The 15853-nt window shown below is 39.5% G+C and overlaps 1 protein-coding gene across 5 annotated transcripts in view; it reads right to left on the bottom strand.

The window, feature by feature from the left end:
* LOC129361393 (phospholipid-transporting ATPase IH-like) overlaps positions 1–15444 on the bottom strand; it is a 32941-nt gene extending 17497 nt beyond the window's left edge. For all 5 annotated transcript variants that reach the window (XM_055032217.1, XM_055032216.1, XM_055032215.1 and 2 more), the window contains exons 1-6: positions 14882–15444; positions 3986–4108; positions 3655–3744; positions 2592–2672; positions 1978–2085; positions 109–237 (exon numbers count right to left, since the gene is read on the bottom strand). In XM_055032217.1, the coding sequence (XP_054888192.1) occupies positions 109–237; positions 1978–2085; positions 2592–2672; positions 3655–3744; positions 3986–4108; positions 14882–14920 (570 nt within the window). In that variant the 5' untranslated portion in view covers positions 14921–15444. The remainder of the gene's footprint in view (positions 1–108; positions 238–1977; positions 2086–2591; positions 2673–3654; positions 3745–3985; positions 4109–14881) is intronic.
* Positions 15445–15853: the final 409 nt, after the last annotated feature.

The following is a 15853-nucleotide window of genomic DNA, read 5'->3' on the forward strand; positions in this document are numbered from 1 at the left end:
TCAGTCTTTCAAGGATGCAAAATTACTCACAATTTCAATGATTTTAGATAGCAACTTCAATTAAATCCGAGTTTAAAATGAAAATCATCACTTGTCTCTAGCGAGCACCTTGTGACTCGACTCCCCGTCGAGGCTGGTGGTGGTGACGTAGCAGGTGCCGTCGTCCCGGCTGGAGGAGAGAAAGATGAGGTCGCAGGGGAAAGTCTCGTCCTCTCTCACCATGACGATGTCGCCCACCTGAAAAGGAGAGGCGCGACAGCTAAATAACAAAGCAGATGTAGTAAGATTAGAGGAAATATGTAAAAAGAAAACAAAAAAGACCTGGAGGTAACCATCTGCTCATCTTTTACTATTTGTTTTTGTTTTTTTGCAAAGGATTGAGAAGTTGCATAACGGATTACGTGAGCAGAGCAGCTTAGACTCAAATAAATCCTGTCTCCACGGTGACCGTGCACATAACACACGCTCTCTGATTTATTATGATTAATGTAGTCATCATTATTCCTACTCCCAACGCATGCTCTAATCCTTGCTGTTTGATCTACGGAAGAGAACAGAAATGCTGGAGGACAGACAGACAGCCAGAAGAAAACGAATAAAGGACAGATGAAATAAACACTGATGGAAGAAATCTTTTTCTTTTCTTTTTTTGAAAGTTGCATCACCTTCACAAAAAAAAAAAAAAAACCTAACAAAACTACTGCAATGACAGGAGCAACTATAGTGCTGTGCAACCTTTTATTGCCTGGCAGCTATGGTGAAGCTGTATATTCTCAGCTGACCCTCAACGTCCCACACAGTCTCTGCACATTCACAGCAAGCAGCAGACGCAGCAGAAACTAGATGTACCGACGCTCATTACCTACCTGCTGACAAAATGGTGCTACAAGTCTGAAATATAGCCGACCGAATCAATAGATCTGATGAGCTAGATCAGACACATTAAACAGTCTGACACTGTTTTCATTAGATCCTTGGATGGTGGGGAAAGGATGTCTCCATGGGTAACAAGCAGCTACAAGTGTCAGTTTTTAATGGCTTTTCAAAAAAAAAAAAGTAGGAAGTCAGCACTGTTTCTGTTACTGGGAAGCAGAATTTTACTATATTATTGCTACCACCATTTTCGACTTGGTTGTTTATTAGAAGGTGGGCGAAAGAATGGACTTGCTTAACTTCAGGGTCACCAAATAAGAGGTCCTAAAATATTGAAAACCACTTCTGGAAATATTTTTCTAAGTCACCATACTGAAAGATTTTAAAATGCTAGTAAAAAAGAAAAAAACAGAAAAAAGCGCCTTGATTGATTGAAAGATTAAATTTCACTATGCTTTGTATTTCACTCAAGTTGAAATTTCTGAATATTAAGTTCTAAAAAAATAAACCCCAACAAAGTCCATCAATATTAGAAGTTTGAGAGGAAAAATCAGAGCTCTCACCTACAGCACCTAAATAAAAATCCTTGCCACACTTTTCAGATTTTATTTGAAAAAGAGTTTGAAAACCGTGGCCTAGTTTTCTTTCACTTCACATGTCTTTACCTACTGGTAAAAGTGCTCACAAAATCCCAATAAAACCCAATGAGACAAAACAACAAAATGTAGGCAAATAGAGGTCTGAATGGTTTTTCAAGGCACTGCGATAATGATTCAATCAAGAAGAACACAATGTCACCTCACCAACAACTGACCCACTCCTCATCAGCGACAAGAATATGAGGACAAGAATATTCTGATTTATAAAATACATAACTATTGTTCATCCTTGGAGAGAACCTCACACGAGGGAATGGTCTGTAATGATTTTACAGCCAATAATTGGTCAGAAAGACAAGAAAGACAGCCAGAAAACACTGCAGAGAAGAAAGCAAAGCGGGAGAGGGAGCGACAGTTTTAGAAAAAAAGAGAGAGCATTGCAGCAGTGCAGCAGTGTTGCTTTGTGGCCTCAGGTGCAGTGCCGGCCTAATGAGGCCATTCTTACCCGTAGTTTGTGGCTCTGCGTCCTCACCACCTTCTCCTGCTGCACCACGTCCACCGGACACTCGTTTATGGAGCAGTCAGCTTTGTGTCTGAGCCAATCTTCATAGCCCTGACAGAGAGGCAGCAAGAAAGAAATAGGAAGCAAATTTGTAAAGGCATAAGAAAAATACGATGCTTGTGCAGAGCGCGGGAGAGTACGATCCCAACAACTGGAGGATTTCAGACGCTTTAATAAGTTAGTATTGGGCTGTGTTTGCTTACTGACCTGTTTCCTATATTTTAAGTGAAAATGCCATGTTTTAGATTAATGTCCCGTAAAGCTTGGACGACTTCATCTATCACTAATAGTACCCCATCTCTCACTATTTGGAGATGTATCTCCCAGAGCCACGGGATCCTCCACTCAAGTGATTAACAGAAGAGAACACTCATTATCATATTTTTCACATCACCAGACTTATTCAATAGTATGTCCTCTCACCAGGAGAGGAATGTGTGTATACGGAAAATGGAGCAGCTGCAAGATTGGTCGGGAGAGTGTGTGTTTTTGTTTGAGGCCAGTAGTTATTGGGGCGATATTTCCCAGAGACCGGAGCTCATTTGTGTCCGTCCTACCTGTTTTATGGCGGTGACGGTGATAACAAAGAAGAGGGGCAGGCCGCTGGTGACTGGGCTGGTGGGGGTGTCGATGATAAGCTGCGAGGAGAAAGGACAAATGGGAGGGAGAAGAGAGGGGGAGGTTGAAGAAGGGACAACACAAAGAGGAGGAAGGAAAATATGGAGTGAACCAAAGCTGAGGTTGGAAGATGAAGCTCATACTAAAAGAGCACCAAACTTTGTATCTATACCATTGAACTGAATCCACTTACAGGTGAAAAATTATTTTACTTCCCTCCATTATTAAACAATAGAGAGTAGAGAATTGAGCTCATGTGCCACACCCAGTTTCTCACATGAGAGAGACTGTAGGATTTCACATGATACTGGTGGAAATAAATAGTCACGTCTTGAGGCAACTGCTGGTTGGGAATTGCCAGGATAATGTCTTAAACGTACATAATGAACCTAAATGTTTTTACTTTAATTGCGCAAAAAATTATTTGTTTTGTTACACAGACTTCATAACTTTGCACTAAAGTACTATTAGAAGATGTAAGGCTCTTTTTGGTCATAGTAAACACCTGGTTGTGCTCTAACAAACCTACAATTCAACAAAGGTTGCCTAAAAGGTTCCTTTAAACAGCTCAAAAACCATCCAGACATGTCAATAATGAATAGTAAAGAAAGCGGAAACAGTTCCGACACCCAACTTACTGAAGAAGCCTAATGAAGCTAACAGAAAGGAAAGGCCATAGCGGGCCATAGCTTGTTTTTATGGCTCAAGTATTTGTCTATCTATGTGAAACTAACACAGATTCAATCACAGAGTTCATTTGTCACAATGTAAGGAACATTTGTAGTTTTTTGTTTTGGAAAAAAGCATCTTTAGCAAAGTTTTTGGTTATCTTTTCGAACACAAGCCAATGTTATCCAAAGTAAAGGCAATGATGTATCCGAAACAGGTCATTTCAAGTAACTTTAGATGCTGTGAGATGAATTCTTTACAAAACAAAGAAGTTGTTTTGGTTTTTTTCTTTTTTTTTTAACACACTTAATTTAACTCAAAGAAAAATTTTACCTGGACCAAAAATATGACCAAGAAGTAGAAGTTAGCGATTCTTCTGAATTGCTCAAACAGGTTCTTGGGAATGAAGTTCCAGAAGGTGTACTGTGGAATAAAGAGAGGGGGAAAAAACCCAAAAAACTTCTGATGCAGTCCGAGAATCAGTGGCACATCACAAATTTTCTCTCCGCCAGAGAAAACATGTACAGCTTGACAGAAGGAAGTCGAGAGAATAGTTTCCTTTTTCAAAAAATGTGACAGAAGATATTACACGGTTGGCTGGATTTGAAACGGAAAAGGAGCATGAAGATAAACTACGCTGTGGCGGAGGCTGGGGATCGCTCACCTTAGAGGAGACGATGCGGTTGTCGGGATAACGCTGAGGGATGTAGGCCTCAGCTCCCGGAGGCGGTTCTTTATGGCCGATATACACCGTCCGGCTGTCCACCCAGTTCTCCTCTCCTGCACACTGACAATGAAACAGGAGAATGTCGGGATAAAAAATAGCAGCACAGAGACAAAGAAATTATGAAACTAAACTATTCCTAAAGTCTGTGCTTTGCTCAATTATGCTACCCATTACAGCACTGCTTAAATGTACAGCACTCAATGCAAAGCGAAGGAAAACACATTGGATCCCATGTGGAACAAACTGTATTACAACAAAACAGCTCCTTGGAGAGTTTATTCCAGGGAATTATATCAGCAAACACTAACTCTAACCCTTCATTAAGCAATACAGCACTATTGTGGCAAGATATCGCCCCAAGAATAAAGACTAACAGCCTGGGGCGTCAAAAAATGACAGACAAAGGTTAATGAAGAAAGGCTTACAGAAACACTGATCAAAAAATAAACAATGTGCTCTATACAACTTAAGCAATTTTGCACTATTTTAGTGAAGTAATGTTACTCCAAATTAAGTTTTCCACCTTGATGTGTTTTAAATGTGGCTTTAAGGGCAACCAGCACATCCTTGTGAACAGACCAAAGTGAAATATAGGCATAAATTACTTGGTGAAAAGCCCACAGCCATGGATCTAAACTTATCCACTGTTTATGAACAGGAACGTGCCATGAGGTAAAAATAGTGATGTAGTCTATGCTGTGAGCTGAGTTAAGACCCCACCAAAGCATTAGTGAAGGCAACATGACCCCGGTAGACACTGCAAAATGAAAACTGACAGTGGAGCAGAGCGAGCAGCAGGAGCAATAAGAGGAGCGTAGCGCAAAAGTGAAAAGAACAGATTATGACAACACAAACTATGAAAAAAGGCACCAAGAAGGAAAACACTGAGAATGTAAACTATGAGCCTCTACAGTGTCTAAATTATGAAAAAACAATATTGAAATCCCTTGAACACTACGTGTTTTAAAATCTACTGAACAAAAAATTTAATTGGTTGTTTAATTTATATTTTATGTGATAGATTGACACAAAGTAGCCCAGAATTATAAAGTGAATGAAACATTACAATTAATTTTCTTTTTGCAATCACAGTTTATACCCATCTCTTCTCTAAAAACACCAGTGAAGAAACAGGATGACGAAGACCAAGAAACACCGCAGACAGATCATAGAGAGAGCATTGACAAGTTAAAAGCAGGGTTAGATCATACAGCAATAAGTATTGTTCAATCTATTATCCTAGTGTGGCGTTACTGCAGACCTACATGGCAATCCACCTGAACTGACAGGGCAAGAAGAGCATCAATCAGAGCAGCAGCCAAGACGTAACTCTGGAGGAGCTGAAAAGATTTAACGCTTGAGAAAGAGAGAGTGTGTTGACATAAAGGCCATATTGCACAAATATGGCCTTTATGGAAGAGAAAGAAAAGCATGGATGAAAGTAAGCCATGCCAAGCTTTTTTTAACAGAAGTTTAAAAGCAAACAGCTTTGTGTGACGGAAAACCATTGCACCTTGAAAACAGCACCAACACAATGAAACAATGAATGGTGAGAGCATCACGTTGGAGTGGTAAGTGTACAATTACAAAAGTTATAGAAGTTTGTTAGATTTGTGTAGAAAAAAACTAAACAAAAACCAGGGTAAAGGACAGGAAAATGAAAATATGTCACTATTATGAGTCACTCTGTACTGCTATGTTGCAGTATGTGATGTTGTCAGAAGAAGAAAAATAATAATATTTAGAGTTTACTGAGAAATACATACTTGAAAAATTGTGTTCAGGTAGTGGTCCGGCCCTCAACAACATGTATTGTGGTATTAACACAAATTTGCATTCTATTTCAGAGGCTGAAAAACACTAGATGGGCAAAGCTGGTAAAGACATAAGAGAATGAAGCAATAACCGCAGTAAAAGATGACAAACACATAAAATCCCCCCAAAATACCACAATTTGAAAATATCCAGAAAGGGTATGAGCCTCAATTTTAACATTTCTATACTTAATACACAAATTGTCATTTCTGTCACTCCCATTTCAGTCCTCACAGCTCTCTGCCTTTGTTCCCAGCGTCTCTCTGTCACATCGTGACAGAGAGAGACAGCAGAGCAGGGATTGAGAATGACACAGCGACTACATTGTGGGTTTTAGTTATCTGGCCATTAATTCCCACTGATTTGGATCAACCCTCAACCCAGCTTCCCCTCTATCTACCTCTGGGCTCCATCTGACAAATTGGCTTCCTGCTTGGTTGCAGGACATGGAAGCTTTGTCTTTATCACCAAAGTGGGCTGATTTTGCATCAGTATCAATCATCAGCAGTGACTCGATGTCTGTGATAACAGTGAGGCATTCCACCTCACTGCTTCCTTACTGTGCTGTGACTTGATTCTCTTTGGCTAGTTGGTTTCTGTTTGAACACTGGAATTGTAAAGAGACAGCAGCAGGAGGCCTGCTATTTAAAAATTCAGAGCTGTTGCTATAAAAAGCAATGAGAGTATTTCTAGTTCTGGGGTGGTCTTTATTTTATCTGCATGCTTCAGAAGACAGAGATCCCAAGCCTACCTCAGCTCCTTTCTGTTGCAGGAAGATAATAAAAGACACCCGCCATTAATTGGTCTGATTAAACCATCGTGTTTTAGACTTCCTCCGCTGTAGAAGACCACAGCACACAGAACAGAGATCCCTCATTAACCAGCAGATCAAATTTCTCCGACTGAGCTTTAATGGACTCCTCTTGTTAACACAGGATGCTTAAACACAGGAAAACGGTTACGTATCACGGAGCAACGCCGCTCTGGGGTTTAACACATTCAAGTTTAAAAGACTTAAAATATACTTTTAAATAAAGTTGCTTTATATAAATTTACTTCATTGCAATTTCATTAAGTGTTTTAAGCTAGCAAATCCCAGGGGAGGGGAGCAAACAGATACAGCTATAAATACAGACTTTATGCAATCATGGCAAATGGAAAGAAATTCATGATTTATTGGTGATATAAGCTAAGCAATCATCTGAAGCTTTTCCATTTAATGTTCCTGTTTGGAAAAAAAAAAAAAAACAAACATCACCCCTCCACTGAAAACATATTTGCAATACTGTGTTTTATATCCTTATTAAATTCTGAGGCGATCTCTTTCAGGTCATTCAGATAAGGTTTGAACCACCTAAGATGTTAGATTCGATTTAGAATTAAAGATGATCAAAAACTCAATAAAAACTACAAAATAGACCTCTGGTTTACCAGCAATCAGAAACTATGACTCAGACACAAACTTGAGCACCTTTTGCGGTGTCATGGTATCCTCACAGTGTTTGGAAACCTTAAAACTGTGAAATTTGACACGGCACCTAAAGCAGATAAAAGAACAAAACATTAACGAATTAAAAAGGATAAAGATGTCTTTCATTGACAGCATAGTAACACTTTCTCAACATCAGACTAAGTCTGAAAGTTCATGCATCAAAGAAACAAGACTAAACGGAAGACACTTATTATATAAACTGTAAACTGAGTATGACTTCCCTCCTTTATCTGTTGATGTGAAAATGGATTTAAAATGAGATTATCAAGCTGGGACCAGTGATGTGATTCATGGATTAACACACCGACTCTCAGTCTCTTTGAATGGGGTGACGTCTTTAGTTGTTGGAAATTAAATCCTGGGTCAGTTCTTGTGGTTTATTAACACAGTTTGCAGAGGGAAGTTGAAAGCTTTTTATTTTTTAAGCTGCAGAACATGAGCTAGTCAAATTTTTTTCTTTCTTTTTTTTTTTTGACTAAACACTTTACTGATCTTGTAAAATGTTACTTAACTTCCAAAGTTTGTTTCTGCAAGTTGCCCAGCCTTCCACCAGGGTAGTTGTGAAAAGAAAAAAGTTGCCATCTCACAAATTATATTAAAAGTGTTAAGCTTTTTTTTTTTTTTCGGTCTTTTTACACCTAAAACAAGGTATTTTTCATCCAGGTCAAATCTCTCTTACAATGTCCTATCCAGTTCCAGTTAGCATCACTTGTGACTGGTGTTAAAAGTTTCACCACTTTTAATCGTTTTTTTGTACTGAGTTAAAACAAAACAAAAATACTAAATTTGTAAGCAGTATATCTAGAGACAAAAGAGCTGAAAGTGGATGATTTTTAGCATCACTTGCTCCAACTGATGACTATCTTGTTGAAATCTAAAGAATCCTATCTTTGTCCAGTTCGTGAACACACCATACCTAAGTCCTAAGAGTACCAGTTTCTATATAGATCTTGTTACTGGACAAAGAAGACTTGGTGTTCGGAATAAGAGACTGCTATTTACAGCTAATCATGCTAACAGCACTAACTACTTATATAAAAAGTCCAAAATTTGGGCAGCTCTAACTTTATTATATAGTCATATAAAAAAATAAAATTACAATTGTTTTGATGAACATTGAAATCAAATAAAACAATCACTCATCTATTAAACTCAAATGACATTGAACTGACTTTAAATAAAAAGGTATTATTCAAATGCGGATTATTATCTAAAATACATAGATGAAAATCAGCTATTAGGAATGCACAATATATCCAATCAGTAATGGCTGATATCAGGGATAGATACAGTACCAATAAGTGATGTTTATATCTTGTTGTCACATTTGTTTGGTCATGTGGCAGGTAATGTGATGCAAGATGGATTGGTCTAACTAAAGCACAGAGGCAAAGTCGGTGGTCATAATTTTTGCCTGTGTTAAAAGGTAAGCGAATTATACTTAATATATGTAATATCAGTAAATATAACAGTAACATTAATATTTAATAATGGCCCAACTTTTCATACGGGTGTGCCCCTATCAACAATTAAGTTCACAACAATCTCTGTAACACAAAATGCAAACTTAAAATATTAAAATAAAATTACAAAAGTATTATTTGAAATTGTCATGGTTTCAAACAATAAACCATGGCTATTTATGTTAGTCACTCCAAATAACAACATCGAGTTATTTTTGTTTGCTTACACTTTAGAATCAAAACTTTACAATAACCGGAGATCGGCACTCGGCCACAAATCTTTAATCGCAGCATCTACAAATGTTGAAAATTGTCCCCGTTTTACAAGATGAAATGTGTCACTACACCTGTGTTATAAAATAACCTTTGGAATAATCCAATGCAGGGCTTAAAAACGCCTTCTGCTTAAACATCAGCATAGTGCAAAGTTAAAACTGTACACCCACTGGGGAGAAAATCCACCAAAAGCCTGATGATGCATCTGACAAAATACCTGAGACAAAAATCAAAGGCTGAATATGCTTTTGAATGTCAACATTTGTATTCAGATGATGTCCCAGCTTTCTCCCTCACTCGACTCGCTCTGATCCAACAGTTACGTAACTCCTTAATCCAGCTGTGCTATTTCTCCTCACTCCCTCCGCGCTCTCCGATTTCCCCTGCCACCGTAATCTGCATTCGAAAAAAGCTCTATTTTGACGTCGATGCGCTACTACCCGGTTGAAAATAGCTCTCATAATAATACAAACAGACATTTGAGCCTTGCTAAACACATCAAAAGATTCCCCTTGATCACGTCGTTAAACGATCGTTTTTCGTGACATTAACAAAGGCCAGCGGAAAAAGCTCAGACCAAGCACACATTTTGCACAATTTTGCCTCCTACAGGTGCTGTCTCTACAGAAGGGCCCCTTCACCATGGGGTGCGCCAGACAGGAACAGAACGCCCTTAACCATTAGTCGCAGTGACAAACAGCAATGAACTTTAGCAGACAGTGTCCTGGCTTTCAAAACATGCCTTTTAGTTTTTTCACCAACTTTTCCATGAGAGGTGACTTCAGGTTAACTTTTTATTCAAAGATAAGTTGCAAAGATGTGTGCACAGAACAGGAACTAGAGGTCAGAGTTCAGATATTCATCAACTTAACCTACAGTGACACACACCAGCATTTTCAAATACAGATCATGACCTCATAGAGCTCTCAGGCTGCAAAAGTCTGAGGCATCGCATCATCACTGTTAATACCAGACAAGAAAAGGCTCTTGAATAGAGTGGGACACACATACAGCGACGGACTAATATAAAAATCGAAAAACTAGTGCCAAACAACACAGATTCAAATTTTCAGCTTCTCATTACCAACGTAGACTTGTCAACTTTTTTTCTTGCACCAGTGTTTTTAATGTAGTAAAACTGGATCCTTGTCCTGGCTTGATGACCAGAGTTCCAGTAAATACAAGTTTTTGTATTTTGCAACAATTCCTCTAACTCTTATAATGAGAAAGCTCAGGTGAGTAAGCATTTTCATGAACCCATTTCCTGATTTTATAAATATCAGCCCACATCTAATTTACATAAACACCATGTTTTAGTCTCTTTCCCATTTTGAAGAATGGCTAAGAGAAATGGCCCTCTGTGTCACAACAAATTTATATATCAGGGGAACAGGAAATAGTAGATTGGTATTTAAAAGTTGCTACACACAAGGTGCACCATATTCAGAGGTTGTGGTGCTCAACGTGGTTATCATAAAATGATAAAAAGAAAATAGATATGCCCTGCTTATGAACAGTGGAAGAACAGATGGCGCTGTAAAAAACCTGGGACAACATGCAGTTTATCATAGATCTCTCGAGCCTTTTGGTGCATGTCCACCCTCTTTTCTGTCTAAACTGTTCAATAAAGGCCATACGTACCAAAAAAATAATCTTTCAAAAAAGTTCTTGCACACTCTGAACAACTAAAATATAATTGAAATGTTTATGTAACATATGCTTTTTATTTTGAAGAATGTCTTGGTCAATAGTTGTTTGCAGGGATTTTGCTGCAAACAATTATTGTTTTAATGTGAGATCTTGATATCCTGACCCACTCAATGTACTTAAATAAAATGTGATAATATGTTACTGCAATAAATTGGTCCTTTATTTTTAAGCTCTTTAACAAGATTGCCAAGAAATGTTTAGAGCACTATAAATTATTCAGTTTTACTATTTTTACTGAATAGACTTATTAAGTTAGACACTATTAAAAACCTAGTGAAACAACTTTTTTTCCTCGCAGCAAAATGTTAATGGCTATGAAGCATTTCATTTATAAATATCTAATATCTAAAATGTCTTGACAAACTTAAGAACTGACCATTAAATACATTCTTCCACCAAAAGAACAACATGTTCCAGTTCTATCTGAATAAATGGGTGAAGACAGGGTGACAAAATACAACTTTTTAGACCTCAGACCTGCTCTCTCTGGAGTAAACCGGACTAAATTAAAAAAACATCCTTTAATGGCTGAAGTTGATTTATTAATTCATTACTAAACTGCATTTGGGCTGTGACCTTGATGAGAACAGACTATTCTCTCTGTCTGAAAAGGCTTTGACTGGACTGCTCATTACATTTTAATCACCTTGCATGATGTAATGTTTGCTCTGCTGTGTAGGTCCATTACAAGAGCATCTGCTCAGAATATGGGCGGGTTTAACGGAAGGTCCCGTACATCATCCCTCCCTCGAATTGTAAATCAATACCTCGATAATTTAGATAAAGATGAATACCTTGTTGGGTTAATAACGTTGGAGAATTTGTTGGGATGCAGAGGCAGCAGGGTGAGGGATGCGGGGCGTGTTCAGTGACCCATTTACCCCCTGCCTCCTCCTGCTGCTGCTGCTGCTGCTCCCCCCTCCTCGCCTCTGCGAATCTGATTTCCCTTGACACTGGCTCGACTTGAGAATCGGTCAAGCTCCCTGTCGCTCACACAAGCGTAAACATAGGGGGAAAAAATATAGTAAACAAACCTGACTGTCCCAAAATATGTCATCAACACTAGGGTTTGTCATATGACCAGGTAAAAGCGTCGGAAATGTGTGAAAAGTGCTGAAAGCCTCACCAGGCCCTGTCACAGCGGGTTTCTCAAACACACTATGTTTTTTTCTCTTTCTAACTCAGCCGCCCACCAGCCAGCTGCTTCCCGTCCTGCCAAATAATCAGAGGTTGCTGAGAGCAGCGACCCATTCAGGTCAGGCCAACCAGTAATGTGGCTAATGTTTACAGCTCAGCTTTACACTGTGCGCAATGTCCGCCAAACTACAAATGTTTAGCCGACAGTTATAGTTCGCCACAAAGACGTGCTTCTCTTCCTGGCCTGAACAGTTTCTACCTAGAGGGGAGACGGAGGACAGCAGACACGAGTGGTGACGACTGTGAGAGACTTGAAAAAAGGTCTCACAAAAACTTGCTAAGTCTAGTCTAAGAGGTACTAGGGCAGCCCACTGTTAAAATATGGCAAGATAAATTGTATGATATTGTACAATATTATTTGGAATGCTTACGTAACTATAGTCTTAAAAAGCAAAAACTGTAGTCTTAAGAACATGTATTAAGTGAATGTACGTGAGATAAGTGCACAATCAACACTTTATTCTTTGTTTACAAAGACATGCGCTCACATCAGTCTCACTCTACGCCCAGTTTAATGCATGAACTATAAACCCGTCTTGGTTTTCACTGTTACTGGAGCATAAAAGAAGCCTTACAACAAGAAACACTTAGCCTGGCGGGGGTCATCACTGTTTTACTGGAAACTTATATTCAAGTATTATATTATTTTGAGCAGAGGGAATTCAGTGTTTGGTTTTAAAAAAAACTATTTACAAATAAAAATCTGAATAGGGTGCCAAGCAATGGTATTAATCAACCTTTACTCCGTTACCTCTAAATAAAATCCAAGGCAACAAACTGCATTCACAAGCCATCTTAGACAAACTAGTACATCTGTACAGTTGTTCTGCGAAGGCGTCAGGGGTTTATTAAAGACCATTAGCAAACAAACAACATTATGAAAACCAAATATCACAGCAGATAACTTCTGTGGAGTTTAGTGAAATCCGTCAGGTCACATGTGCAACTCTGCATAGATCGTCCTAACAAACTGCGTGAGTGTGTAAAAATGAGACTAGTGACCGAGGCCACCAGAACACCTCCGACTATGCGAAAGAAATTACAAGCTCCAGGAGGTGAGACAGGGAAGGCTCTACAGCCAACAACTATTGCCAGTTTTCTTGACCTGTCAAAGCTTTATGAGAGACTGGCACAGAGCTTGAAGGTATGTGGGAGATTACATGGCAAAGTGGAAGAAAGTTCTTTAAACAGATGAGACCAAAATGGAGCTTTTTGGCCATCATGGAAGATGCTATGTTTGGACGATACTTGCAAAGGAGATAAAACAAATATAGCAAAATATCGAGAAATCCAGGACAACCTGTTTCCCTCTGCAAGAGAACTACAGCTTCAGAGAACAACTACCCAAAGCATCCAGCTAACACAACGCAGGAATGTTTTGAAGACGATAAGGTCGATGTTCTGGAGTAGCCCAGTCAAAGCCAAGATCTCGATCCAACAGAGAATTTGTGGTAGGACTTGAAAAAGGCTGTTCGCAGAAGATCCCCACATAACCTGGCACAGCTTGAACAAGGACAATTGCAGCGTCCGGATGTGCAGCCTGACTGAGACCTATACACACAGACTTCATGCTGTTAATACAGCCACAAATATACTAAACATAATGAAAAGGTACAATATACTGCATTAAAGTGTCAAAAATAAATCCACAGATGAAAGAAAATCTTGTTGAGTGTTGGTTTATGCGACACAGGTATGCAGTGTTAGTTTTAGACTGATTTGATTAAAGAGTTTATTACAAGCATTTTGTAATTTTTGCATTTTGTTTTCACTGTTCTATTACTGCTTCCTGATGTTGTTTAGAGTTTGTTTTTGTTTTTTCTGTTTGTTAGTTCAGCCAACCTTTGGATTGTTTGTTTCTCTCTTACTAAGGGAGTCCGCGTATTTGTGAGGGCGGACTAACTTTTTTCAGGAGATTTTTTTTGTGCTTTATGTCCTGCGTCTCATTTTCGGGTCACTTCCAACAATATAAGTATTCCATGTTGTCGTTAATCTTAAATATCTGCGACCCGATCCTGTTTTGAGTGTGATCTTGGGTTTAGATTGCATGTTGTTATTCTGCAGTGAATCAAGTGCATCATTAGCTTGCAGTGAATAACTGAAGTGTTTTATGCGGGTTTGTCTGCCTGAAGTGATGTTTGAATTCAGGTCAAATGTTATAGGACTGACAACAGAATGGATAAAGTTAATGGGAAACCCTCTTATTTGTGTAATAACAAATATTGCTAATTAACGTCATTCCTTTTGTTGATTACCTTTCGGTTTGGCGGAGTCATAACATAAGCATACTCATGAGTTAAAATGGCCTAGTCAAAGTCCAGACCTACTAAAAAAAAATACCATTCATCTCAACTTGATTTGGAGAGTCTTAAATTACTCGAAAGGTGGTCCAATGTAATTTATTGACTCAAAGCAAGCACAGACTCTTCTAATTTTTACTCCCAAAACTTTTAGAAGACAACATATCCTTTCCTTCCATTTCAAAAGTATGAGAAAGTATTTCTTCTCCTATGTAGTATAGGAGAAGAAATGTGGAAAAAGCCCAAGAAGGTGTGGATATTTTTGCAAAGCACTGTGAACGAGCCAGCAAAGTTCAGATGTGTCCAACACACCCCCACAGTTATTACTGGATCTGCAACCACTGGCACATTCTCATTGAGCTCCACAAAAACAACAGTCAGGCGCCTGCCAAAGCTGATCCACTGACATGTGCATCACTGCAGATGAGCAAAGCGTTTGTCATTCTGTGTGTCACCCACCTCGAGGGAGGCGGAAAAAAAAAACCCAATGCAAGGCAAGAAATAAAACACCCATAACACTCTGCAGCACATAAAAATCATCAGAGATGGAATGACAGTGTTGACAGACGGCGGCCCTTACGTATCTGCTGATGATGTTCCGGAGCAGGCTGAAATCCATCCTTTGAGACAGCTCCCCGGCGGCGGAGGCTGCAAACTGCGCGACAGAGACGGGTCAGCTCTCCCTGGATCTTCGTAAGCGCTACCTAGAAAAGCGGCTGTTTCCAGCAGGATCCATCTCTCGCCCTCTCTGCCACCACCGCCACCAGCGCTTGTCTGTGATCGTAGCGAGGGTCGGCGGTCTCTCTCTCTCCCGAGTCACTCCACTCCTGTGATTTTCATGGCATCCCTGGAAGACCCACGCAGCTCCCCCCCCTCACCTCCTCTAGCCTTACTCCAAAACCGTTACTCCAGCGTCGCCCGCCACATTTCGGCAGGATTTCTTTCCTCCGCTCGTCTGGTGTCGAACCTCCGGTTCGTACTGTTGTGGCTCCAGGGTTTGATAAAGCGCTTAACCCTGAAACAGATGCGTCTTGGCGGAGACCGAGTGTCTCTCTCTCTCTCTCTCTCTCTCTCTCTCTCTCTCTCTCTCTCTCTCTCTCTTTCTCTCCGTAGTAAGAACCGTGGCCCTCTCTGTGTGGCGCTGTGAAGCATCAACTGCGCGCACTCGTCAGATGACTGCGCGGCGCATGCGCACATGCGCTCCTTTGATCTCAAATTGAAATAGCTCTGATGCAGCGAGCACCTGCTCATGTGGAAACAGAGGATGGCAGAAATCCCACTGCAGTGCATTTTATCTTTGCGCCCAAGAGCAAATCAAATAGAGCTCTTTGGGAAAGAACAAAAAGGATAAATAAATAAATACATCAGAATAGGTTTTATTGCATATTTTAGCTCTAAATTGGTTTGTATATTTATGGATAGCAGTGTGAGGAATTCTTTACATTTAGCCACATTACCACCATTTCAATATATTTTAACTGGATTTTTGAACAGTTAAAAGTATCAACTTTCACTGTGACCACGGCAGCAAGTCTTTTTGTGGTCCGTGTCT

Source organism: Poeciliopsis prolifica, unplaced genomic scaffold, assembly GCF_027474105.1.
Source record: "Poeciliopsis prolifica strain line A6 unplaced genomic scaffold, Auburn_PproV2 SCAFFOLD007, whole genome shotgun sequence".
In the NCBI taxonomy this organism is placed as follows: domain Eukaryota; kingdom Metazoa; phylum Chordata; class Actinopteri; order Cyprinodontiformes; family Poeciliidae; genus Poeciliopsis; species Poeciliopsis prolifica.